At 43.3% G+C, this 25839-nt stretch overlaps 1 protein-coding gene across 1 annotated transcript in view; it reads left to right on the forward strand.

Moving 5' to 3' along the window:
• akt3a (v-akt murine thymoma viral oncogene homolog 3a) overlaps positions 1-25839 on the forward strand; it is a 52807-nt gene that overhangs the window by 19090 nt on the left and 7878 nt on the right. The window contains exons 3-10 of the mRNA XM_058651258.1: positions 7222-7347; positions 11261-11372; positions 14892-15036; positions 15743-15874; positions 16054-16119; positions 16866-16934; positions 19285-19407; positions 20143-20271. Of these exons, the coding sequence (XP_058507241.1) occupies positions 7222-7347; positions 11261-11372; positions 14892-15036; positions 15743-15874; positions 16054-16119; positions 16866-16934; positions 19285-19407; positions 20143-20271 (902 nt within the window). The remainder of the gene's footprint in view (positions 1-7221; positions 7348-11260; positions 11373-14891; positions 15037-15742; positions 15875-16053; positions 16120-16865; positions 16935-19284; positions 19408-20142; positions 20272-25839) is intronic.

Below are 25839 nucleotides of genomic sequence, written 5' to 3' on the forward strand. Positions count from 1 at the left end.
GTCGTCATAATAATAATAACAATATTTTGAATTAAGTTGATTTAAATTGTACAATTTCACTTGACAGACATCCCAGAGTGCAATAGAATCTTATTATATAGAAAGTCTAAAATTTGCACACTGGATTTTGTGATTGATCATTGTAATGGCATTTAATGCAGCAGTGACGTGTCATTTCCCGTCTCATTCTCCCTGGTAATGTCTTAAAAACCTTGAATGGAATGTACTGTACATGAAGAGAAGTTTCATATTTCAGGTTGACAGAAAAGGAAGGAAAGTTATTAACGTAGTAATGACTTAAGACTGTACAGTAAGCTTGGAGTCGTTGGGGCTAAGTGACCTTCACAACCACACTGTACGCATATGTGTGTGTGTGTGTCTATGTGCGTGTCCATATGTGAGCGGCTGTAGGTATATGGGGGGGGGGGGGCTGGGGGGGGTAGCTGGGTAGCCACACAGCCTCCTGTCTGGCACAGGTGGTGTTGAGCAGCAGCCCTCCAGCTAAGATGCTAATATGCTAACACTGCACTAATCCTAGGGTGCTTTAGGACCCTGTCACACCCCCACCCCCCCCCCCCCCCCCCCCCCCCCATTGCACCAACACACAGGAACAAGCACACATACACAAACGTGCACACAGGTTTAAGTGGACTGAATGCCTGTACACTGTAATACACACACACACACACAATAATTAACATACACACAGCCCACATCTTCATATAATATACTTATATATAATATACTGTTCACGCGCACACATACACAGTGTGTTGTGAGGGTGATTAGGATGAGAGGCATCTAACTTACAGTGTCTGTCAGTCACTCCACAGCATTACAGTGGTGGCGACCATGCTCCAGGGATTCACCGCCATCTACTGGTGTATAGTGGTACTGCAAGAAGAGACGAGGGAACACGTGTAAGAATACAGAAAAAAGAGAATGGAGTAGATATGTAGATAGAAAAAGAGGGCATTTCATTTCTGTTTACCAAAAACATTTTTTTTCATTTATTGTGAACTTGGGATTGCTTTTTGTGTGTGTGTATTAGTGCCTTCTTCTGTACCAGCTGGTCGAGCAGAGGGACACCAGGGCAGCTTGCATGTGTGTGCGTGTACATGTGCGTCCAGCTCAGCCTACCAGGAGGTTCTGGCTGTGTGCAGCTGGCTGGGTGAAATCTCTTAGTGGCCCCCAAGGGATAGCCACACTCCCATGGGTCTCCACTCAATCTGGCTGCCCTGTGGCCGCCCTGCCCTCTTCCAGCTCCGTAACTGCCATGGCCTGAACATTTCTGTCTCCCGATCAGCCCCTTGTTGCCTAATGTCCTGTGTCTCGTCTTTTCCCTCATCTTTCCCCCTAGCGTCTTCCACATCTGTAGTCTGACCTGGTCTTTGTGTCTCATTCCACAGAGTCAGCCACTGGGCTTGTACAGTTGCTCCGGCACAAAACCTTCAAAGCCAGCTGCAGCACCAGCCTCAATTCAATTTAATTCTGTGATTCTTCAAACCAGCCCCCCCCCCTTGTTCTAGTTCTTTATCATCATTTCAGTGGCAAAAATTCCCTCTGAACTCCTACAGGTAGCACACATCACCACTTTCATGTTGTTAGTGATGGGGTCTGTATTTAAGCACTCACGTACACACACACACACATACGCACGCACACCACTCCAGCCCCGATGCGGTAATGAGACTAATGCACTGTAAGTGGATTGGCTTTGAAGAGCCAGGATTCGTCTTAAGATGTCTGAGCAGCCTGCAGTTTGAACTACTGGGGTCGGGGTGTTGTGCACACAAACCTTCTGGTCAACAAACACATGCACAATTAAATAGATTGTACAATGTGAATTGTATTTGTTCCATTTCTCTACAACACACACAGACCAATAAGAATTAGAGCAACATGTCATGAATTCCTGCTTTCTCCCAGCGCTCATGGACAGACTCTGGGACAGATGTCTTCCTCAAGCGTCTTATCGTGCAATTCTCTTCTTTCCTAACCCCATGCCCTTACTACCTCACAGTCATCTCTTTTTCTCTAACTTTCCTAAGCCACCAGTCACCTACCTGATGTTTAGCTAATCCTCCCTCCTCCTCCTCCTCCTCCTCCTCCTATCTTATCCATTTCTGCTTTTATCAGCCACCAATGTGCACATACACACTTGAAACAGTGTCTGGAGATGTCTTAACCTTTTATCAGCCCACGCAGTCTGCTGTTTTTTTAATTCACTGCTAAACTGTGCAGCAGACATTTACATTTCACGGAAGCGTGACCCCCCCCCCATTTAACCCGTATGGCAGGCCTGCAAATACAGACGACTTGTATTGGATTAACTGTTAATTACATCACACACCGATAATGAAGTTTCAGTCCTGTGACGTCTTTAAATCCCATAAGTCCAAAAATGCACATAAAATTTACACCCTCCCAAATATCGCCACTCAAAAATTCAGCGAAACACACAAGGCCTACATCCAGCTCATGTCACACAACATTAAAGTCTGCTGATCACACTGAAATTAGGATATTTCGTTCACTATTAGCATTAAATAATGATAATCAATAAAATAGTTTATTTAAAATAAATGTCTTTTCAGTTTTGGCCAGTATTGTGTTAAATATATATTATCATACGTGAATAATGAAATACTTTTGTATATTTTCATTCAGATATTTCTCCCCAGAACAAAGGATTTGTTTCAATGAGTTTTGGAAGAAATTGTGTAGCTCTGTTTCTGTCCCACACTTTGGGAAGCGATGCTCTTATTAAAACAGTGTCTTATGTTTTTTTGTGTTTATTCATCTCAATATACGGGCAAATATCCAGTCAGCTTCACCTGTTTATTATCGTCGTTATTTAGAGCCAAACTCTGCTGTGTTACTGCTCTGAACACTGAATGTGTGTGTGTGTGTGTGTGTGTTGTTAAGCGGCCAGTCGATAAAGCTGTGTCCCTGCTGCAGAGCTGCTGTGTATGTCCTGGAACGTGGAAGAACCTCCCCTCCACCCTCTTCATCCTCCGCCTCCCCCCGTACCTCGATACACCACCACCGCCGTCGCCGCTCCCGCTCCCAGAGTGCCAGTCACACAGCCCCGTCTCTGCGCCATCTGCATATCAGCTCAAGCCTCGGCCAAAGCATTAAATTAAATCCCTGTTTGGGTTGATTAACAAATGGCTGGTGAGCTCACATAGTTATGGAGTTATTTATTTAATTGTCATGAAGTTTTTGGGGTTTTAGTTTTTTTTTCCCTTTCCCACAGCAAAGAGGAAGAACAGAGGTGTGCAGGTGTCCTGGAGGAGTAAGTGTGTTAGACTCAGAGATGCAGAGACGCTGCAAAGCGTGTTTTTTTCTAAACGTGTGTGACTCCTCTCTGTTTTGCTGGCTAACCGCTTGTACCTGTCCCTCATTTTCTCCAATTCTCTCCCCCTCTTCCTCTCCATCCCAAAATGAATGGTTAATCGCTTTTGCTAATTGAGTGACAGTTAGTCGGTGCGTTGTTGTAATTGTCCAATCAGAAAGCTTGGAACAGACACAGTCACAGCTGATTCATCTCTGCCTCTTACTGCTAAACCCACAAGCTGCAACTGGAGGACGTGCCAACGAGATTTATGTCTCCTAGAAATTCCAAACTAACTTTCGAGAACGCTAATCTCGTTAAGTTTTTCGTCGTCTTTTAGTTTGCGGCTCGTGCGACAACACAAAAGGTTCGGCATCATACCGGCGGATGTCGTTGTTCAACAACAACCCTTTTGAAAGAGTTCTTTAAGTTTCTTTTTTCAAAAGAATGTATAGATCAGTTTACAACATCCAATTCAATGCAGGAGAATGCTTTAGAAGTGTTGAATTTGCTTGATAAAACGTGTCCCAGGGTGTAACTACACTTCAGAAAAGTCGAACATCCTCTGTTCCTCACATCTTTCAAGTCACCCACGTTCTCCTGTAGTGATGATATTGTATTATTCTAACAAGAATCAGGAGACTCGTGTTGTCTTAAGCACGTTTGCAGTGTCGTATTTACTAATTGGCCTGAAGGGAAAAGTAAAGTTGTGCAGAAAACTAAATGAAAATGAAGTGAGGAGTCCGAGAGAGATGGTGTGGGAAGGAGACCGGCTGTTCTGTTTTCTCCAGCAGTCCAAACTAGAGACATGTGGCTCTCCAGACAAGCTGTCCAGAGTGGGAGAGCTCGCTGGACTCATTACAGGCAGGGCCAAGACGGGATAGCTTGACAGAACACCATTGGATCATTCGGAGAATTGGAACGGTCGAACCGAACCAGTGTTAGTTTTGTGTCAGGATAAATGTGTTTGTGTGTGTGTGTGTGTGTGTGTGTGTGGGGGTGTGTGTGTGTGGGTGCGGGTGCATGCCTGTATCTGTTTGGAACAGCGTGTGTAGACAACTGTCCATCTCTTCCCTCCGTCTGTGCCACCCCTGGCTGTCTCCCCCTCCCTCCAGCGCACATGTACAAATAAACACACACACACACACACACATGCTGCCTAGGCTGGTCCAGAAGGATTGCTTAAATGTTTGCAGTAGTACTGGACAGCTGAGCGATGAAGTGGCCAGCCACAGCCTTCCATTGGAAACTGACTCAGAGAAATGACTGGACTTGGACCAGCGAACCAGTCATCACTGCCAGTTTATAACAGTTTTATTAGTTTAACTTTCTCTTCATCCTCATCCATTTTGTCAGTCAGTGCATTTCTCTCCTGTCCAGTTTGAAGGTTCTCTCTCTCCTTTTTTTTTTTTTTCTGAGATAATCAATTTCTTCCACTTGTAAATTCAGTTCAGGTGGAACAGATAAACCTGTCATGTATTCATTTGTCAAACCTTCGCTCATGCAAATGTCTTTCTGTCTGTCTGATGCAAACCTGCAGGTCACCAAGTATTTGTACGTGAGGACTTTTACACAGGAAACAGTGGGGAAAGCACGGCTGTAACGACAGTCATTACTGGCTGTCGAGACAAACCAGGAACACCTATAACTCATTCATTTAAACATGAAAAAGCCCCTGAATCATAATTTTACTGATAGCATGACTTCAACAATTGACTATCACATTGGTCAGTATTTAGTGGAAATCCGTTTTATCTTGTTTTATTGTGGCTCTCTGACAGAAACAATTACAGTTTGCAGTTTGGTTCATCACTGACATGTATTGTGCTTTGGTTCTATCAAAGTTGCTGTGATTTTCTGCATCCTTAATTTGGTTTGCTTCTTCATAAATGTATAAAACCTTCTTTTTTTTCCCCCTCTTCCACGTGACTCTCTCCATCCCACCTCCCTCTCCTTCCCTCCCGTTCAGCCCCTCTCGCCGCGCTCTGTTTTTCAGTCGCAAGTGTTCCAAAGAATATGCTTTGTTTCTCAAAGAACAGGAGCAGGAATGTGGAGAGTGGGCGGATTTGTGAAAAAGAGGAAGAAAATAGACTGAGAGAGGAGAGGTGTGATTCTGTAATCCCGATGATGCACCAGCACGCAACAGCATTTCCTGATCTGTCTATCATTGTCTGTGTGTCTGTCTGTCCCTGTGCGGTGGTCCAAGTCAGCTGGCAGCCCCCACCCCACCCCATCACACACACACACACACACACACACACACACACACACACTCTCTCAGCTCCAGAGGTACCGGCAGGGCCCGCAGTTCAGCGGAGCAGGTGTTTTTTCCGCAATGTGTTAACGAGCACGGCCTGCTGTCATTTCCGCTTTAAATGGATGTCACAAATAGAACACACACTCGCGCTGCGCGTTCTCCTCTCCCTGCAAATTAGCGTAAAACAGGTGATCGGGGCCATTACAGATCTTCCTTTGCGTGTTCACTAAAAAAGCGGCTGTGGTGTATTATTGCACTTGTTTGAAATGAGAAAGTGCTTCCTGCTTCCCAAAGTGTCGACACCGTCAGTCTCTTTCCTCACAGTTGTGCGTTACCTCAGCTCGTGCATGTGCGCGCGCACACGCCGCTCCAAACCCGCTTCTTGTTCCCATTGTGCTACTCAAACCCATGCGTGTATCCATGCTGTTCTAGTAAGTGTTATCCACCTCTGTGGTGTGCAAATGTTTGACACTCGTGTAATCCTGCGATGGGTCATCTGATAAAGCTGTGGTGCCACCTTAGTGCCAGTCTGTGCCAGCCAGTTGGGTATTACTCTGCCACCAGCTGCTCAGCAGATGTTGTTATTTGTTGCTGCGATGTAAGAAGGGATATTCTCGATGTGTAATGTGACCTCTCGTGTCATTCCTTCTTATCCCTCTTTTCTGTTCAGTGGGCTTGTGTGTGTGTGTGTGTGTAGGTTTGCATTTGATACTTGGGTCATCACCTCTGGGCCTGCCCATGTATCAGCCAGATGATGTTTCTGGCATGGACAGTTTGACTGTTGGTGCCGGTAAACATGTTTTGGGTTTTTTTCCACGATAATCCGATCTGAATCTGGCAAGAGCTGTGGGAGATTGTGTGTGTGTGTGTGTGTGTGTGTGAAATACAAGTGTTGTGGGGAACTAAATCTATTTACAGTTATATTATAGGTGCAGGCCACATGGCTGGTGTAGTGGTTAGCACTTTTGCCTTTGCAGCAAGAAGACCCGGTCTGAACAAGGAGTTTGCATGTTCTCCCCATGTGTGCATGGGTTTTCTGCGGGTTCTCTGGGTTCTCCGGTTTCCTCCCCAGTCCAAAAACATGCAGATTTGTGGATCAGTTCAATTGGAAACACACAAATTGACCGTATGTGTGCGAGTGGATGGTTGTTTGTCTGCTCTGTGATGGGTGAACCCTGCTTTTCGCCCTATGTCAGTTGAGTAGGGGACTTCCCTACTGAGGGCTGAAAAAAGTGATACTGTGACATAAAACATGATGTTTTTAGATGAAGCGCAGGTTAACAGCAGTGTGAGTAACACACTCACAATGGACACATCTGTACCGTCAGATTCTTTAAAAAGACAATCATCTGGTCTGTGTATAAGCGCACAGTGCAGCTGAAGTGAGATGTGATCAGATGTGGTCACAGGTGACGCCTCCTGGACACATCTTCATTCCAGGTGTTGGATTTAAGGCTGTCCACATGTGAGCGGATCACATGGGACAGATGTTCATACCAGATGTGACTGGTCATTAACCAAGTGCACTGCTGCTTTGATCACCGAGCCTTTAATTGAAATATCCTCTCGTTCTCTCTCTTTCTCTCTCTCTCTCTCTCTCTCTCTTTGTATCGCTCTTTCTCTCCAGGTGAATACATAAAGAACTGGAGACCGCGGTACTTCCTGCTAAAGACAGACGGCTCTTTCATCGGCTACAAAGAGAAACCTCAGGATGCAGATCTGCCCTACCCCCTAAATAACTTTTCTGTAGCAAGTAAGTTTCATATAACGTCTTTGGTGCATTTAGTTTTCAGTGCATGTCTTCTAAACCGTTACCGTACCATGACTTTAAGATACTTTTAACTGGACTTCACACTCATTGTGACGCTTTGATTTTTAAAATATGGTGTTCCTACGGTAACTTTTCATTCTGCGTTTGATTAAGCCCAGTAGGGAGTGTTTCAGTTTAAAGCAGAAGTGGTAGGGAGTCAATGTGTTGCCTTTGGAAATTGAACCTTTGTCTTTCACTTGAAGGACACGCACAACACGTCTGTCATGTAAACCGCCACGAGATGTTGCTCAAACTTTCCCCGTGATTTCATCACACAGAGCTTCGCCAAAATGGCACAAGAGCAGTTGCGTCAGTTTTAACTGACGGCTTGTGAAAACATCAGTCTTTACATCACAGCGTTGATATGCCTTACAGGATTCACAGAGGGCTCTAATGAACCGTTTATCAGTATATCATCTGTCTGCACCTGGTTAACAAGCACCACAGTGTCGTTGACATGTGCAATTAACCAGCTAATTAGTTAACAAGATGAATTTTATTGTTTCTCATTACCACCAGCTCCTTATTGTTTATACAATAAATGCAGAGTGCCGGAAAAACACTGCGCTTGCTCTCCAGGTGTTTTAGCGTTTTCTTTGGTGTTCCAAATTTACAGTGCTTACAGAGTGGTTTTCAGTTTCACACTGCTCGAAACCATTTAAGGGATTAAGGGAACATGTGAATCACACATCCAAATATTTACTAATATAAACTGTACAAGTCTTTGACAGCAAAATAGTGTAACATCCACCAACCAAACCAAACCTGTTGAGGGCTGGATTGTAAGAATGCAATGATTAAGCCTTCCCTTAATTAGCTGTTTGAACAGTGTATAATACACACCATAGTATCATATTGCAACTGTTTCCTGATAAATAAATGGATCAATGTTGATGCAGTTTCACTGCTTAATGGACATAATCTGACTTTTACAAGACCTAATGCAAATGTATTAGCTTCCATATGGCACAATAATAATTCTCAGGAAATTAATCATAATGAAACTGAATTGGGTTGCTCTTTAGTTGTCTCATGTTGCTATTGTATTTATTTTTTAATTTAACCTTTATTTAACCAGGTAAAAAAAAACACTGAGATTGAGATCTCATTTACAAGGAGGACCTGGCCAAGAGGTCAGTAGCACAACAAACAGCGGTTTAAAGTGGAAACATGTCAACGTTTAAAGAGCAGGAGTTGTGAACACGCTGATCAATGGATTCCCGTTGTCTGTCATTTAATATGGAGCGAAAAGTGAATGAAATTAAATTAGTTTGGTCATTTCGAGTTCAAATTTGGAGAGAATACCAAGCAGCGGGGGCAGCAAAAGTTTCCTCAGTCAGTCTGAACATGTGGAACGTCAAATTAAAGATGTCAATGGAGCGTAAGGCGTAGCGGCTTGTAGTTCTCTGCAGAAAGATACATAAATACACTAAGAAAAGCCTTCTAAATCAAAGTCAACCAGTGCATTTATCTGTGTACACTCAACGTGGCCAGCCAGATCTAAGATATAGTTCACAGTGGTATGTGACGCGACTAGAACCACAAAACCCAAGGTGCAGTGGTAGACAGAACATTTGGCTGAAGCACTCATATACAGCACGCAAATGGACGCTAGGAAGAGTACAATGAGGTTTGGTGACAGATGGAACAACAGGAGCGAGGGAGAGTACACACGGGAAGAGGTGTAACGTAAGGGCGAAAAGGGAAAAGAAAACGATGACAAATGTTAGAATGCAAGCCGAAAACCTCCGAGAAAATGATAAAGAATGGAACCGCGAAGGATGGAGGAGGAGACTGAAAGATAGGAGTCCGGAAGGGAGGACAAGTACTGGGAATGAGCGATGGGAATCGATCAGAGAGGGATTAGGGGGAGAAAATTGCAGTTGTGGGGAGGAGAGAGGAAGAAGAAAGAGAAGTCAGAGGACAGGGATGGAAGGACGAGTAGGTGGAGAGCAATGGAAGAGAGTTGGAGACGGCAATGGAGGTGTGCAGGAAGTGGATGGGAGGATAAGCGAGGAGAGGACGATCGTCAGCGCTGAACAGACAGGGAGGAGGAGATGAAGATAGGATTGAGAACGAGGAAAGGGAGGAGAGGAAAAGAGTTTGTGAGGAGGACAAGCCAGGCCATACATCCGGCCCCGGCTGCTTGGCACAGCACTGGCACTGCCACATCTGTTGCCCAAAGCTGGGAGGCCAGGTGGTGGTGTGTGTGTTTGTTTATTTGTGTGTGTGTGTGTGTGTGTGTGTGTGTGCGCGCGTGCGTGTGTGTGTGTGTGTGTGTGAACAACAGAAGTGGTCAGATGGAACAGAGATGGTACAGGCCTGTTCCCTGCAGAGGGACTCATACATACAAGCTTGTCGTGTGTGCCCACATGCACACACACACACACACACACACAGATGTACACACACACACTGATGCATACACCAACTAAACTGCTACACAGATTTCTCAATTCCCTGCTGTGGCAAACAACCCAATTTCAGCTAACGTTCAAACTTCAATATCACTTTTATGTGTGTGTGTATGTGTTTGTGTGTGTGTGTGTGTGTGTGTGTGTGTGTGTGTGTGTGTTTATTGTGGGTGTGAGTATTCTTTTGGCATCAACCGGAGCCTGACCTTGTTTTCTGGCAACACAGCAGGCCTCGCTCAGTCACGAATCAGGTAGTGACTTCTTAGTGCGTGTGTGTGTGTGTGACTGTGCATTTCTGTGTGTACAACATGGGTGGCGTTGTCATTAACCTTCCTGTCTATCCTTAGGCCGAGCCATGACACGCTGTGCTGTACCACACTTACACAGAAAGTAATTGGGGGAAGGGATAACCAGAGGAAGGGAGGCAAGGGAGAGGAGAGGAAACAAGAGGAGGAGTGATGAGGGCAAGAGAGAGTGACAGGCGACCAAACCTATTGGGTGATGTGACAACAAAAAGGGGGGTTGATGATGCTGTTTGACATCAGCTCTTGTCTCCAGTTACCACAAAGACTTACAGACCAACTTCTTTTCAAATGGTCTAAACTTATTCTAATGTTAGCAATGAGTATATACCACTGTAAAAACTCAAGTGTCCCAGTAGTGACAGTGAGCCAGGAAGCACAATATCAGGACCCTGAAATGAATCTGTATAAAATTGTAAAATTGTATTTATTCCTGTGATTTGGCAGTTGAGACATGTTTAAATGTCTGAAGTGTGAGGAGAATGAGTCTAATTGATTTTAATTTATAATACATTTCACATGGGGCTTCAGCTGTCCTGGTTATTAGTACAAAAGTCCCTGAGCTTTCCTTCATATTTGTTTTATTGTCTGACAGATACTGTCCCTCCACTGCAGAGCAGCACGATAACACAGTACTGGGATAATTAGACTGTTTAATGCCCTAGACTTGAACAATTCTGAACTTAGACACAAGACAAGACATTTTAAATTGCTCAGAACCTTTTCTCCAGTGTTAACTTGTGCATGAAAATAAGTTACATTATTAAAAAGGTAATTGGAAAAAATTAAAATACATTAGGGCTGAAACAATTGCTCGATTTAATCGATTACTAAATTAATCCTCAACAAGTGTTTTTTTTTAAAGTTAAATTATATAATAAATCATTAAAACGGAAGACATTTGAGAACGTCATCGTTTTGATGATTGTTGACATTTTAAGGACCAAACAATTACTCAGTTAATGGAGAAAATAATCAACAGAATAATCAAGTTGCAACCCTACAAGAAATACATATTAAAAAAGAAAAGAATATTTAAAAAAGAAAAAACACTCCTCTTTTGACTCTTGGTTTCCCATTTTATTTAAATGTATATTTTGTTCCAGTTGTCGTGAAAATACTTTACTGTTCCTGTTTCAGAATGTCAGCTGATGAAGACAGAGAGGCCGAAGCCAAACACCTTCATCATACGCTGCCTGCAGTGGACCACAGTCATCGAGAGGACCTTCCATGTGGACTCACCTGATGAGAGGTCAGTTTCAATGCTTCTTCCACTCACTGTTTTCCTGTGAAAGCTCTATGGCTGAAATGTGGCTTGAGTCATATCTAGATGTTATTAATATTCCACAGCAAAAGCTTCCTTTGAAGCTGGGAGTGAGGCCTAAAGTTCTTACAAATCGACCCCGGGAAAAACTGTCATTTCTCTCACAACAGCAGTTTGGATCAAAATTGACATTTAATTTTACACAAATTATGTGTGAGGCTTTTTTTATAATCCAGAAAGAAAACCAAACCACAAAGTGTTTGCATACCCAGTTTTTTTGGGGGGGGGGGGGAATAAACAACTTGGAATAAACAATCTCTACTTAAAGCCTTGAGATGATCTTGACATCAGACTAAATATGGAAAATAAAATCCACTATACTTAAGTTTCATGAAGGGCAGAGGTATCTATGAGGAGGTTTGCACAGTTTGAGAGTTTTCGCGCGTGTGTGTGTCTCAGAGGTAAAGAGAGAGGGTGAGAGAGACAGAGTGGAAAGGAGACCTTTCAAGTAGTGTCGGCATAAATTCTCCAGCTGCTCAGTTCCTTTCTGAGAAGCTGAGGTGTTTATCTCCAGAAAATGAACAGCTTTGCCCAGAAGACCACAGATGCTTCTGTGCATCCTTTGAGTTTGTGTGTGTGTGTGTGTGTTTTTTTATCTGTGTGTGTTGCAGCTGTCTGACCAAGTTTGTTGATGTTGTGTGTTGCTTTCTTGTAGTTTCGCCTCAAGGTAGTGAGGCAAACGTGTCAAATCTAGCCTACTGTAAAACTAAAATACTGATATTAATCATATAAGTGGTTGTCTACGAGCTCCAGATGTGTGTATGTTTTCTTGTCTTGTGTGAACAAGATTTGCTCATCTTTGAAGTTTAAGTCAGTTGGGGACAAAAAGTGTTTGCATGTCTTTGTGTTTGTGTGTGTGTGTTTGTGCACGCACAACTGTCTGTGCTCCTGTGTGTGTGTGTGTGTGTGTGTGTGTTACTGTATATGTTGTACTGTACCAGTGTTGGCAGGGCTCCAACGACCACAGCCCCAACTGTGAACAGTGAGGGTGGCACACATTGGCAACGTGCCTGATCGTACGCAGGCCCATTATCTCTCATTAGCAAAAAAAACTCATTATACCAAAAAACACTCTAACTGAGAGAGAGCGCATTTATCTGCTGCCTGACCTTGAGAGAGTTCCTATTGCTTTTTATGTAGCTCCACACGCACATGGGTGCCACAAACTGAGCTCTATTGTCGTTGATGGAGTGTAACTTGAGTTTGCCCTTGTTTTGGAGTGTGTAGGGTATGTTCAGAAGTCTTAGCTGTAGAAAGGCGTTCAGATCTTACAAGCACACTGCTGTTTAGGTTTCGGATGCATGTTTCCTCCGGCTCCTTCAAGGAAACATATGGACACCTAAGTCAAAACAAAACAAACAACACAGAGGTGATGGTTTTGCGAGTCAAACAGGTTTCATTATTCTGATCTTTTCACAGCTTACATTGGGTAAATGTATTTGAAAGTGTGCACATTTCTAAATCCAGCGCATCTTCTCTGTGGTTCATAGGATCTCTGAATATTTGAATATCATGTGAGGTTCATTTAAGTTTGGGTTGGGGAACGTTTTCGAACAAACGTGTGTCACTGCATGTGGCGCAGGATTAACTCTGTTTGAGCAACGATACAAAGAATTCTTTCTGAATCCAGTTCAGACTTGAGGAAACAACTTTTTCTGCATTTTATTGTCATAATTAAAATCATAGGTTGTGTCAGGTTCTTCTCTTCTCTTCTGTTTATTAGAGCAGAGTAGAACTTGGTCGTGCAAACAGACCATTATTATTCATCATTGTTAATACAGTGTCTACACATCCTTTACACACACACACACTTCCTCCCAACAGATGTTGACCAACATCACTAATGGAAAGTCAATGGGGAGGAACAATGTTAGCAAACAACAGAGCATTGTTCTCCTCTAATGCATGAGTCTGCACATACATTCACGCTCTCTCTCTCTCTCTCTCTCTCTCTCTCTCTCTCTCTCTCTCTCTCTCTCTCTCTCTCTCTCTCTCTCTCTCTCTCACACACACACACACACACACACACACACACACACACACACACACACGTGCATACTCAGACTGGTAGGCATTAGTTCTGCTCCATGATCATTGCTCATTTGGTTGATTCTCTAGTCAACCATGTTTCCTCTCTGTTGAACAAATAGGTGTTTACGTTAATTGAATTCACATTAGCGCATTTAGAAACCTGGTTAAATACGACCCCGTTCAGACCAGGTACTAACATTCGTCCTGGGTGACCCGATCATAAGTGGCCAGCGTTTAATATGACTGTTCACTCTTGGCATTTACATGCGTCCTGGATGCGTCTCCTCTGACCACTTTCGATCGGCGCTCACTTCCCCACCTGATGTGCAAATGCACACGCTCATCTTGCGTGTATGCAAGGACAGAAATGTGGTTTTAACCGTGACTGCTGACGATGTGAAAAAAATGTGTGGGGAGGAGCTGACGGAATCAAAAAAGAGATTGTGGTGAGAAGTAAGTGTTGGTTACAAATAAATCAATGTATTGGGCTGAAAATGTAAAATGACTCCTCAGCACAGGACATGGTTTTTAATGTTGATTAAACCAGTCAGGACACACTGGGTGTGTTCAGACTGGTTTAATGACAGGTGTTCGTTCATACCAGGTCTGATGGAAACTGTGAGTAATGTGAGGGTGCTTTCATACCTAGCCTGTTGCTCCAAAACTGGGGTTGATTTGTTCCAGGCACAAATGAACCGGGCTGAGACCGCCTAGAGAGGGTGGTCTCAGCTCGGGTTGCAATCACTCCAAGGAGCTTATTTACCTACAAACTGGTACGATCAACAGAGCTATTGCAACAGTGCCACTGCCAGAAACAACTTTTCTAAACAGAGTTCGAGCTACACGTTGAAAAAAGAGTCTAGGCTTATAAATGAGCTATATAACCAAGCAGCTTACCTGATGCGTCATCGGAAAGGGAACCTGTCCAGGGAATGGGTCATTCTAGTCTTCTAATTGGACGTGTCTGGATGCAGATGCAGCAGCAGCAGCAGCAGCAGTGTGTCTTCTTATCATCATCAGATATATGGCGTTGTTCGCCTGTGCAAAATGTAAATGTTCATAAACTGGACACTGGACCAAAATTGTGAGCCATCACAAACTGTTTATAAGAACGTAGCGTTGAGGGCATGTGGAGTCTACACTGTAACATATTATTCCCTGAATCAAAACAAAATACAGGTATGGATTTTACACCTGTGTAATTTTTGGTTACAGAGGACGGTTTCTATTATATATTTAATATAATAATATATATTTAATCCAATATCATTATTTTTGGTCCTATTCTGACCTTCAGATATATTATATGTTCTGCACGCTCCATGTCTGTCAGCTGTGTAAAGTCCTGTATCGTTTTAGAGTTGAGTTGACTAAGTGCTTCCATGGACTGTACCTTGTCATATACTCCAAATCCAGAGATGAGTGGGCAGAGGCCATCCAGACGGTCGCGGACAAGCTGCAGAGACAAGAAGAGGAAAGGATCCAGTGCAGCCCCACCTCCAATATCGACAACATGGTCGAGGAGGAGATGGACATCTCTACCACACACCACAAACGCAAGGTACCTGCACACGCGTCCGCTGTAAATACAGACATTATAATTTCCAGCTGTACTGTTGTTGTTCATTGCCTTGTAAAGGGTTATTACATTTGACTGCATGCAATTTCAAAAATTGTCCTCTCAGTCACAGCTAATGAAATAGCAGCTGTAACACAAAGAGTACAAATTGTTTTTCTCAAATTATAGTAATCCACCGAGTAAAAGCTGCTATGCAAAATAACGTTTGAAAATGCTGTCCCTGATAGAAATAACAAGGTACGAGGAACTTAACAGTTTAACGTGCAGGTGAAACCCCCTGCAGACCTCCTGAGGGTTCTGTGCTGTGTACATATAGTAGCAAAAATCAAAGAATCTGATTATGAAGTTTAAACTCTGTATTTGTCGAGGAGAAGTGGCCCAAGCTGAAACTGTTTTAAGTCTGAAGATTTTAAGTCCATAAACCCTGCCCCAACCCTTCACCAGTTCCTCAGAGATGAGGTTCTGCCTGATTAGGTTTTTGGTCTCGATGAGGATTACTGGTCCTGACAAGGTCAGTGTTTATGCCAGAAAAGGTCCTAAAGAGAAAACAAATACAATTACACACTTCTTCATACCTCAACAGCTTACAGCTTATTGAACATTTCACTGCTAAAGACACATCATAACCTAGAGATTCTGTAACATGTTATCCAACATATTGTGTTTTACTTCTGTGTTTCCCCTCTAGACAATGAGTGACTTCGACTACTTGAAGCTGCTGGGAAAGGGAACATTCGGCAAAGTGATTCTTGTCCGAGAAAAGGCCAGCGGGAAATATTACGCCATGAAAATCCTTAAAAAAGAAGTCATCATAGCCAAGGTCAGCCTGGCAGAAACCATTTCATCTATTATTTTACATTTGTCTTCACAATATTTAGGTTTGTTTTTAATAAGCCTTTTTCTCCTCCCAGTGCAGTGTCAAATGTCAGTTAACACTTAGATTTCCATGTGACTGCCTTTTGATTTAGCTGTTGATGTCGACATTGTGTCTGTGTACAGGATGAGGTGGCTCACACACTCACAGAGAGCAGAGTACTGAAAAACACCAGACATCCCTTTCTCACCGTGAGTACCACATATACTGGACACACCATGCATACAGGCTGTGCATAACAATGCGCAGACATCTGTAAGAGTGAATGGAACATATTGATCCTATACATACCTGAGTCTCTTGTGGCTAATTACGAGCGATGTCATACATTAACTACTGCATCTGTTACACTTACATGTATTAGTGTGTGTTGTCCCTCAACACACACAGGCAGGCACACACACACACACACACACACACACACACACACAAACGCACCCCAAGTTCATGCGTCTATCCTTTTAAGGACTTGCATAGTCTTCCACCCATTTGAACAAGAATGAAATCCCTAATCTTAACCATAACCAGTTAACGTCTAACCCTATAACTTTAACCTAAACACATTCAATCTTATCCCTAAATTTAATCAGTTCCTCATAAATGAGGTTCTGCCTCATCAGGACCAGATTTTGGTCTCCATGAGGACTTCTGGTCCTGACAAGGTCAGTGTTTTTGCCGGAAAAGGTCACACACTGCTGTTCCAGAGAAAAAGAGAAAACTCTTGAGTTATGGTTGTTGGTGCTTGATAAGTAACAACGGTGTGGTCATGGGACAAAAATACGGATAGAGCAATAATAATAATGGCGAATAATGACTTGTCCAATGAAGACACTGTGAAAGTGTTCAGTTAACGTCTTTACTTTTGTCAGTCATCAGGTTAGTTATAGAAACAGAGAATTGTGCTAACGTTATGCTCACTGTGTGGTTCTCATTTCAGTCATTGAAGTATTCATTCCAGACTAAAGACCGCCTCTGTTTTGTCATGGAATATGTGAATGGAGGAGAGGTAACACACACACACACACACGCACCCATACACACACACACACATGCACACACACACACACACACACTGCACAGACTACATTTTTGCATCTGATCATGACACACACACTGATCTTTCTGTTTTTAGCGTCTCAAACTCAAACTGTTATCACGGTTACTGCCTGTTATGGTGTAAGTGACCATCAATACACACATATACAGTATATGACATAAAAGTATATACTATACTATACTATATACATACTATACTATACTATATACATACTCAACATCCTGTCATCAGATTGTTTGAGCCGCCTAAACAAAGTCTTCTCCTTAACCCTAACCATAACCAGTTAATGTCTAACCCTAACCATAACCTAACCACAAGTAAAATCTCAGCCTTGATAATTAACCAGTTCCTCATTAGGACAAGGTTTTGGTCTCCATGAGGACTACTGGTCCTGTTTATGCCAGAAATGGTCCTACAGAGGTAACAGATACAAGTTCACACACTCACACACTCTCACACACACTCACACACACATACACACACACACACACACACACACACACACAGATGGTGGCTGTGGTATGTGTATTTACCCATGTATTTAACAGCCAGTTAAACCACACATCCACCACACTAACTGACAGAGACACTTCACCTATTCTGCTGTCAAACTTTAAACTGTCTGTTGCTGTAGATGCCAGCGTTCATTAGAACTAAAACACAAGCAGTTGCACACGGTGTTCAAGTCTAATTCAAAGATCCTAAACTCCTGGTCTCTTCTAAACATGTTGCGGTTTATATGTAAATGTCTCTCACAGATGAGAACATTGGGCAATGCAGTGTAATTGGAGTAAGCAGTAAGGGAATGTCTGGACGAGCACTCAGGAAGTGACTAAAGTTTCACTGTTCGATTGCTTCCTAACGCAGTTAATTTGCCAACCAACTGGCCTTTCGCTCGCCTCCTCATTTCTCCTGCTTGTGTCTATTTATGAACACACCTATGGGGCAGATATAACCAGAGTGACAGTCGGAAAACGAAATGAGTTTGGATTCTACCGCTTTTCAATTTCTCAGATATTTAAGTGGGACGTTTTTGCAATCTTGATTCATTCCCCCCGTGTAACTGTCACCTGCTCCCCTCCCAGTTAGTTAGGTAGTTCAGCCAGCACCAGGCCTGAGCACACACACACACACACATGGAAAACTCCAGCAAGTACACACACTTAGACATACACATGGACAGGAAATTTTACCACAATGGACGAATTGTGACCACACATACCCCACAAACATGGACACACAACCCATTACAAACCTGCCACAGTCACAGCTGCCAGTACACTGATGAAGGCCCACCTGTCGTGTTACCCCCCCCCGCTGTACCCAAAACCCCGACACACACACACACACACACACACACACACGCTCGCACACCATTAGAGCAAGGTGGTCGGCGAGCATCACTCCAGCGGCCATATGCAAACCTCCCCGAACAATTAATGGGGAGATGTGCACCCCTCGGCCTCATGAGTAATTTGTATGACTTGAGTGGTGCGGCACAGCAGGCCTGTGTCATTCTGGTGCCACATGTGTAGCAGTTTGACAGTGACAACTCGACAACTGACGGCTGGGGAGAGAGAGAGAGAGAGAGAGAGAGAGATGAAGGGAATTTGAGATGAGCGATAAAGAGGAGAAATGGGAAGCCAAGCCACCTGGGGATAAAAAAACAAAAAAACAACTTGTGTACCCTCTGAAGAAGTAAAAGCAGCTTCTTGCCAAAAACAGAAGGACTAGTATAAGAACGGAGTAATGAAGATGGGGGCTCAAGGGGCAAGGCCAGTTAGGCCACTAATGAGTCCTGCAGTAAGAAGCAGTGGGGACTGGAGGTGAGAGTGGGTGGGGCTGTTAGCGGCGGCAGTTGTCGGCCTGTCTTTAACTAGACTAGTGTATTGATTAAACCCTTGATTTGGCCCCCGCTGCTGAACTCCATGCCAACACTGTGCCAACCTAGCCCAGAGGGTAACACAGAAGAGGTGTGTGTGTGTGTGTGTGTGTGTGTGGGTGGTGAGTAGGGGCTGCTAGATGAGGCGCCAGCTGCCGAATGCCTCCACCCTCCCTCCTCTGAGAGCCCCCCCCCCTTCCCTCCACACGTACCCCATGCTCACCCTCCCTTCCACGATCTATCATCTCAATATGGTGCGGGCAGCCAGTTTGTGTTGTGCTAATTTCCTCCAATAAATCAGTAATTATTGCTGTGCCATCCCTGCTGTCTCCCCCCCCTCTTCTCTCTCCCTCTCTCTCTCTCTCTCTCCCCTCTCACCCTCTCTTTCTATCGTTCTCCCCCCCCCTTCTGCCGCAGCTGTTTTTCCATTTGTCCAGAGAGCGGGTGTTCTCAGAGGAGCGCACGCGCTTCTACGGCGCCGAGATCGTCTCCGCTCTCGACTACCTGCATTCAGCCAAGATTGTGTACCGGGACCTGAAGGTAAACAGAAACAGAGGAGCGAGGATGGTTTGGGGGCATGGATGAGAAGGATCACAGTCATTTGAGCGGAAAAAAAGTTGGAAAAAACACATTTTTGTAAAACCCCCTCCGATCAGAAGGAGACAAGTGTCTCAGGATGTGTGGTAATTAAAGAGAGGGACACGCTCACAGTACAGAAGTGTGGCAGGCAGAGGCAGAGGGTGGGCGGGTGTGTGTGTGTGTGTGTGTGTGGGGGGGGGTGCAGATACCACAGAGGTAGAGAGGTAGATGGCTCTGTCTGAGCGTCTGCCTGGCAGCCTTGGCCTCAGCTCCGCTCTCAGCAGCCAAGAAAACAGAAAAAGCTGATGGAGGGCAAGAAAAACACTTGAGCCATTAAAATTAAAAGGTTGAGTGGCTCCACTACACGCCCTGAAGTTTATTTTGCTCCTCTGCTTAGAGTTTATGCGTCTGTGTCTTTTGTCCCTGTGTGTGTGAGTGTGTGGTAATAAAACATGGTTCTCCTCACACGTCTGCCTCTGCTCTTCTCTTATATCAGTAAAACCTTGGCCCTAGAAATCATTTTAGACTATTGTTGGATTATGAGTGTTGATTCTCAGACACAAAAGATTGACTTTTGTTGTACTATGACGAAAGGAGATTCATTTAAACCAATTCTCATTAAATGAATTGGTTTTTTTTCCATTTCCACTGATTGTTGCACAGTGAGAAATGTTAATATTTTGTTTCAATTTCCAGTTGGAAAACCTGATGCTGGATAAAGACGGTCATATCAAGATCACAGACTTTGGCCTGTGCAAAGAGGGCATCACAGACGCTGCTACCATGAAGACCTTTTGTGGCACGCCAGAGTATCTCGCCCCGGAGGTAACACTTCTGCTTACTTTTAATCTGCTTTATTCATTTTTTTTTTTCTGTTTGTGCTGCTCATTCCTTGAACCTCCTCACTACTGTTCTTTTTCCTCTTCTTTATCTTTATCAGTTTTATCTTCTTAAACAATAATACATTCAGATATGAGTGCAGCATGAGGATGCCCTTTAATTCTTGAGCCCCTAAAATAACAACTACACTAAACTAAGCTTTATAACGTAAATATATTACTGCATCTAGTAGATACAACATGTATTGATGAACAAAGAGACGTGTATGTGTATATATTTATTAATAATAATAATAATAATAATTGTTTTAGACCTTTTATTCAACATTAACCTGAAGCAAGCACAGTTTTCATATATAATGCAATTTGCACCCAGGTGTTTATTATGGCTGCAATGATGACTTGATTTCAATAAATCCTTACATTAATCCTCATCTATTTTGATAATCAATGAATAGGTTAAGTGAGTTATTCTGTTGTAATTTCAGCTTCTTAAATGGGAATATGTTCTAGTTGCTTTGCTCCTAAATATCCTTGTTTTTTTTTTAACTAAACAAAACATTGTAAACGTTTTCATTTATCGGTTCGGGAAACAGATTGATATTTTACACTTTTTTTATGGATAAATCTATGAACGAATTTATGAAAATCACCAACTGATTATTTGATTTGAAAAACACATCCTTATGTTAATATCCAGCTGTGCTACTTGTACGTAGGGTGGCTTTTAACACTCGGCTTACACGAGTTCTAGCAGAGATGCTTTCAAACACATTGACCTTATTTCTAAAAGGTTTGGCTGAAAACATTTCTTTAGACTGTGTAGCTTTTTATAACACCTAACCTGACCTCCTGAGAGCCTTTGTGCTTGTGTAGAACGGTCATTGTCTGTGAAATGATTGCATTGCAGTGATTTGTGTTGTCACATACTCTGCCATGTGACTATTTTTAGCCGAGTGCAAATAGACAAATAAGTGGAGAAAATATGCATTTGTTTGATTTTACGGACAGCTATAGTGATTGCTTAGGGTTAGAATCTATTTTTATTGCCAAGCTGTTATTGCCATACAGGGAATTTGCTGTGGATGTTCACTGTGTTATAGATTTAAAACACGATAAAGTATCTTTGAAAATATTAACTACTAATGCAAAAGTGCACCTTGTTGTTGGATTTTATTCATTGGCAACAAATCAAAACTAGAACAATTCTTAAAAAACTTGACTGTAATAAATTCATTAAGAAACAAAAAAATATCAATTGCAGTCTTTTTTTGTTGTTTCAAATTAAAATGTTTGAAAATGAAGGCTTGTAAAACAGACACTGTAATAATCATGTTTAAATTCAAATAGTTTAAGTTCATTATATCTATGTTATCGAGGTCAATTAAAAAAACCCATTCAGCTCAAACGATGGTATGAGGGATGGCTCTTTCGTGAACCCGAGCACGACTGAAGCTGTGTCTTACATCTGTGGCATCCACAGGCAGCCAATCCATCAGGCTCACGGTTACACCAGGACGGTTCCTGTGAACCGTAGGACTCGTGTTGCCCACCGCACAACACCTGTTTATCTGACAACAGCGTCGTCTGATTAGCGTAAACCACCAGGATTAATAGTCATCTTTGATAAATGTATACGTCCATTCTCATTTGCCGTTTTTCACAGACGAACCATTGCCATATTCAAATCAGGGTGAACTGTAAATATGCAGCTTTTATTTGTGCGAATGAGGGTGTTGGCTGAATTGGAACAGGACACACACACACACACACAAATACCACTACATGGCTGTAATCATAGTTTCGCTGCCATCCGCTGTCCAGCCTTTCAGCGCTGCTTCACTCGAAGGCCAGCAGATCACCTGGCTGGAGCGTCGCAGGACTGTGGGTGGTGGAGACAACGAAGCGATGGAGATGTGGAGATGAAAGCGGGAGGGAAGAGGCATAGTGTATATCCCAGTTGAAAAAAGTATGGAGGACAATTTGGCGCAGCATTTGTGCTTTTCTTTTTTTTCTTTTTTTTTTTAGAGTCCCTCCTTTTGTGTGCCAAAAGCTGATTGGAGGCTGTTGGTTATTTTTCACAGGATGTGTGTCTGTATGTATTTATGTGTGTGTGTGTGTGTGTGTGTGTGATTGCAGTAGAAAGTGCGGGCTAAAGCGAGGCAGATGGCGGCAGATGGGCGAGGTTGGAGGAAGGTGCTCGGAAAAAACCTGGAAATCTACACCGCCGCCACTCGCCCGCCCGCTCACTCTGCTCGCCCGCCCGCGTGTAAAAATAACACAGTTTGCTCGGAGCCAAGTTACAGTGATGCAAAGTAGCCCGGGATTAAAAAGAGAAAAGGGGGGAGGTGGGGGTTCAAGAAAGAGGAAGATGAGAGGAGAGAGGGGGGGGGGGGGGGTAAAAAAAACTCAGGGTTACAGGAGTGAAATTCAGACAGTTCCTGTGTTTGCCGTCAGTGAAAAGGGCAGATGAGAAGTGTAATAAAAAAGAAAAAAGAAAAACGGGTTGGTGTCTGCTGTGCGCCTGAAGGAATGCACACGACATAACACCATTAAGTGAATAATCTTTCAGCCAAACTCGCAAGGCAGTAGACTGAAGTGTTGTTTGTTTCAAGGAGAGTCAAAAATAAAATGAATGTGAGATTATTGAACAATGAGCAGTGTAAGGTCCTTGTAGAAGGATGGAACAGGATCAGAGAAAACACATGGGCATTTTTCTTTTTTTTCACTGTTTTCTCATATTCTTTTGCATTTGACACATTTTCCTTGTGACTGTTTCTTGTCGCGGGTGTTGAAGAGGTTGGATTTGGGCTTTTTCCATTTATTTGTGTGTGTTTGTTTTCATTTGTTTTGCATGTTGTATATGTTGGTCATTGTCCCTGCTCTTTCTTTTTTTTACTATACCTTTTAAATGTTGGGTTCGGGGTGAAGCATATTCTACCGTTATTCTAACATTGCAAGATATTAGAACTGTGTCAGCAGAAAGTCCAAATGATGAAGGTCTGTGTTTGACACCAGCAATATGTGAGTGTATGTTCACGGTGAGGTGTGTGTGTGTGTGTGTTCCCTGCTGAGTATCTGGACTAGTACAGCCACAGGCTGTGTTTGCTCATCCCGTCCCATCTAGTCCTGTCCAGTGTGCCAAGGTCCTGCTCCTGTGAACAGCTTCTAGCTGCCACATGGCTGCTCCAACAGGGACCAGGACAGGATAAAACCTCTTCTCTTCTCTTCTCTTCTCTTCTCTTCTCTTCTCTTCTCTTCTCTTCTCTTCTCTTCTCTTCTCTTCTCTTCTCTTCTCTTCTCTCCTCTTCTCTCCTCTTCTCTTTCTCCTTCTCTATTACATTTGTCCAGTCTTTTTCTTAAATATACACACATAACCACACACACACACACACACACATGCGCGCCTCCATGCCCGGGGCTGTGGGGCAACATTCTGGCTCTGTGTGGATTAATCTGCTCCCTGCCTGCAACCGAGCTGCCACCACTTTCTTTGGTCCTAGGACACACACACATGTACGCACACGCACACGCACACGCACACACACGTATGTACATTCTAACTGGATACTTTGCATTTCGTAAACATCTCTGTACAACAAAGACTCAACACAAAGAGCACGCCGCATCAATGCACCCTGTAGATCTAAATCACCTTTATGAGTTACTGTGAATTTATAATCTGTGCAGTGTGTGTGTGTGTGTGTGTGTGTTCAAGCTGCAGGGACTAAAACACCAAACTTATCCTAGTTTGCCTCACTCACAAAACTTAATGCATTTAAAGAGGAAGGATAAATATTCCATCTGCTGTGTGTGTGTGTGTGTGTTTGTGCGTGTGTAGACTTATATTTGTTACCTCTTTAGGTAGGAGATGTTCTGGCATAGACACTGACCTTGACAGGGCCAGTAGTCCTCATGGAGACCAAAACCTGGTCCTAATGAGACAGAACCTGATTTCTAAGAAACTAGCTGCGTGAACCTGTGTATGTGCGTGCGTGTGTGTGTGTGTGCATGTGAGTGACAGAGTCTAAGCCAATGTCATACATGCAGCAGTACCACTTTATGTCGTACATCTGAATTTGGTGGCGTACTTTGTTTCCCTAGCTCTCATCTTCAGCTGCCAACAGGGTGACTGACCAGCTTAATGCAAAACACACACACACACACACATTTCTCCCTTTCACTTCCACACACATGTTGACTTGTGCACTCGGCATCATTAGCAGCTCAGTGTGCAGTGTAGTGTAGTTCAGTGATATTGAGCTGCGGTGGAAACCCAAAGGCAGCTGTTTTCTCCGTCATACCGCAGAACCTCATCTTACACTTTGGAGGAAAAGTCCCCAGAATAATATGATTTGTCTGTGATCTCCCTGTGGTGACTATTAATTACACTGACTGTCTCGCTCTCCCTCTCTCTCTCTGACTGAGTTTTAAAATGCAAACTGAAGAGAGAAGGTGTTCATCTTCTGTTCAAATATCATATCTTTGTCCATTATTTATTGGACAAAATGTATTTATATATATATATTTTTATTTTTTTAAAACTCCAATTACTTTCATGATTTTACAGTAACTTCAGTTTGATGAGTTTAAAATGAGCCTGTACTATACGTCACTACTGCTAATGACGGATATTAGTTCAACATATTGTGAAATCATTTGATTATTATGGTGTTTGCTGTATGGGCCTGATCGTGTCATTTTATAATGGGTTGTGTGAAAAACATGTTTTTTCGAGCGAGTGTGTTTCTGTTCACGTTTTACACACGCGCACGTGTGGTGTCTGTTGGCGTGTGCGCTCACGTCCGCCCTGCCTGCTCCATTATTAACAGTGAGTGAGATGTTATTATTATTGGCGAGATGTACAACATATGCTGTTCTGGCTGCTCTCCAACACTGCCTGTCTGTCTGTCCGTCAGTCTCTCAGTCTCTCACACACGCACACGCGTGCACGCTTATGCAAGTTTGGATGCACATGCGTGCACTCTTAATAAGCTCACAGTTTTAATGAGGGCTTCAGCAGCACCTGAAAAAACTGAGTCTTCGTCCTGTTTCCTCTTCCAGAGGTGAACACACGGGCACATGAAGTGACGAAAGAGAAGCTACGGGTGAGGGAAAACTTGGATTAGAGGACAAGAAAGGCAGGATGAAGGGGTAGGGAGGAGAGAACGCACACCACACAGCAGTGGAGAGTACAGTACTTGGTCCAGCAGTGACCAGTGTGGCCGGCTTTTCCTGCCTTTTTATTTCCAGGGACGTTTATTGCTGTCGGTGCCAGGAGAGCATCAGTGTAACAGAGGTCTCAGAAGGCCTGCCATCCCATGTTGTTTGCTTCTGTATGTGTGTGTGTGTGTACTCGGGGAGGGGGGGGGGGTTACTGTCTACACCTCAGCCCTTGTTATCTGCGCAGCTGCCTCTATTCACTTAACACAACTTTTACTGTTTTTTTTTTTCTTTTATTTCTCCCCGGAGCAAAATGGCATATTGACTTTCCTTTTCTGTTTTCCCTTGCTCATCTGTCTCTTCCCTGAACACCTTGGGCTGTCGTTTTTGT

Source organism: Solea solea, chromosome 15, assembly GCF_958295425.1.
Source record: "Solea solea chromosome 15, fSolSol10.1, whole genome shotgun sequence".
Classification (NCBI taxonomy): Eukaryota; Metazoa; Chordata; class Actinopteri; order Pleuronectiformes; family Soleidae; genus Solea; species Solea solea.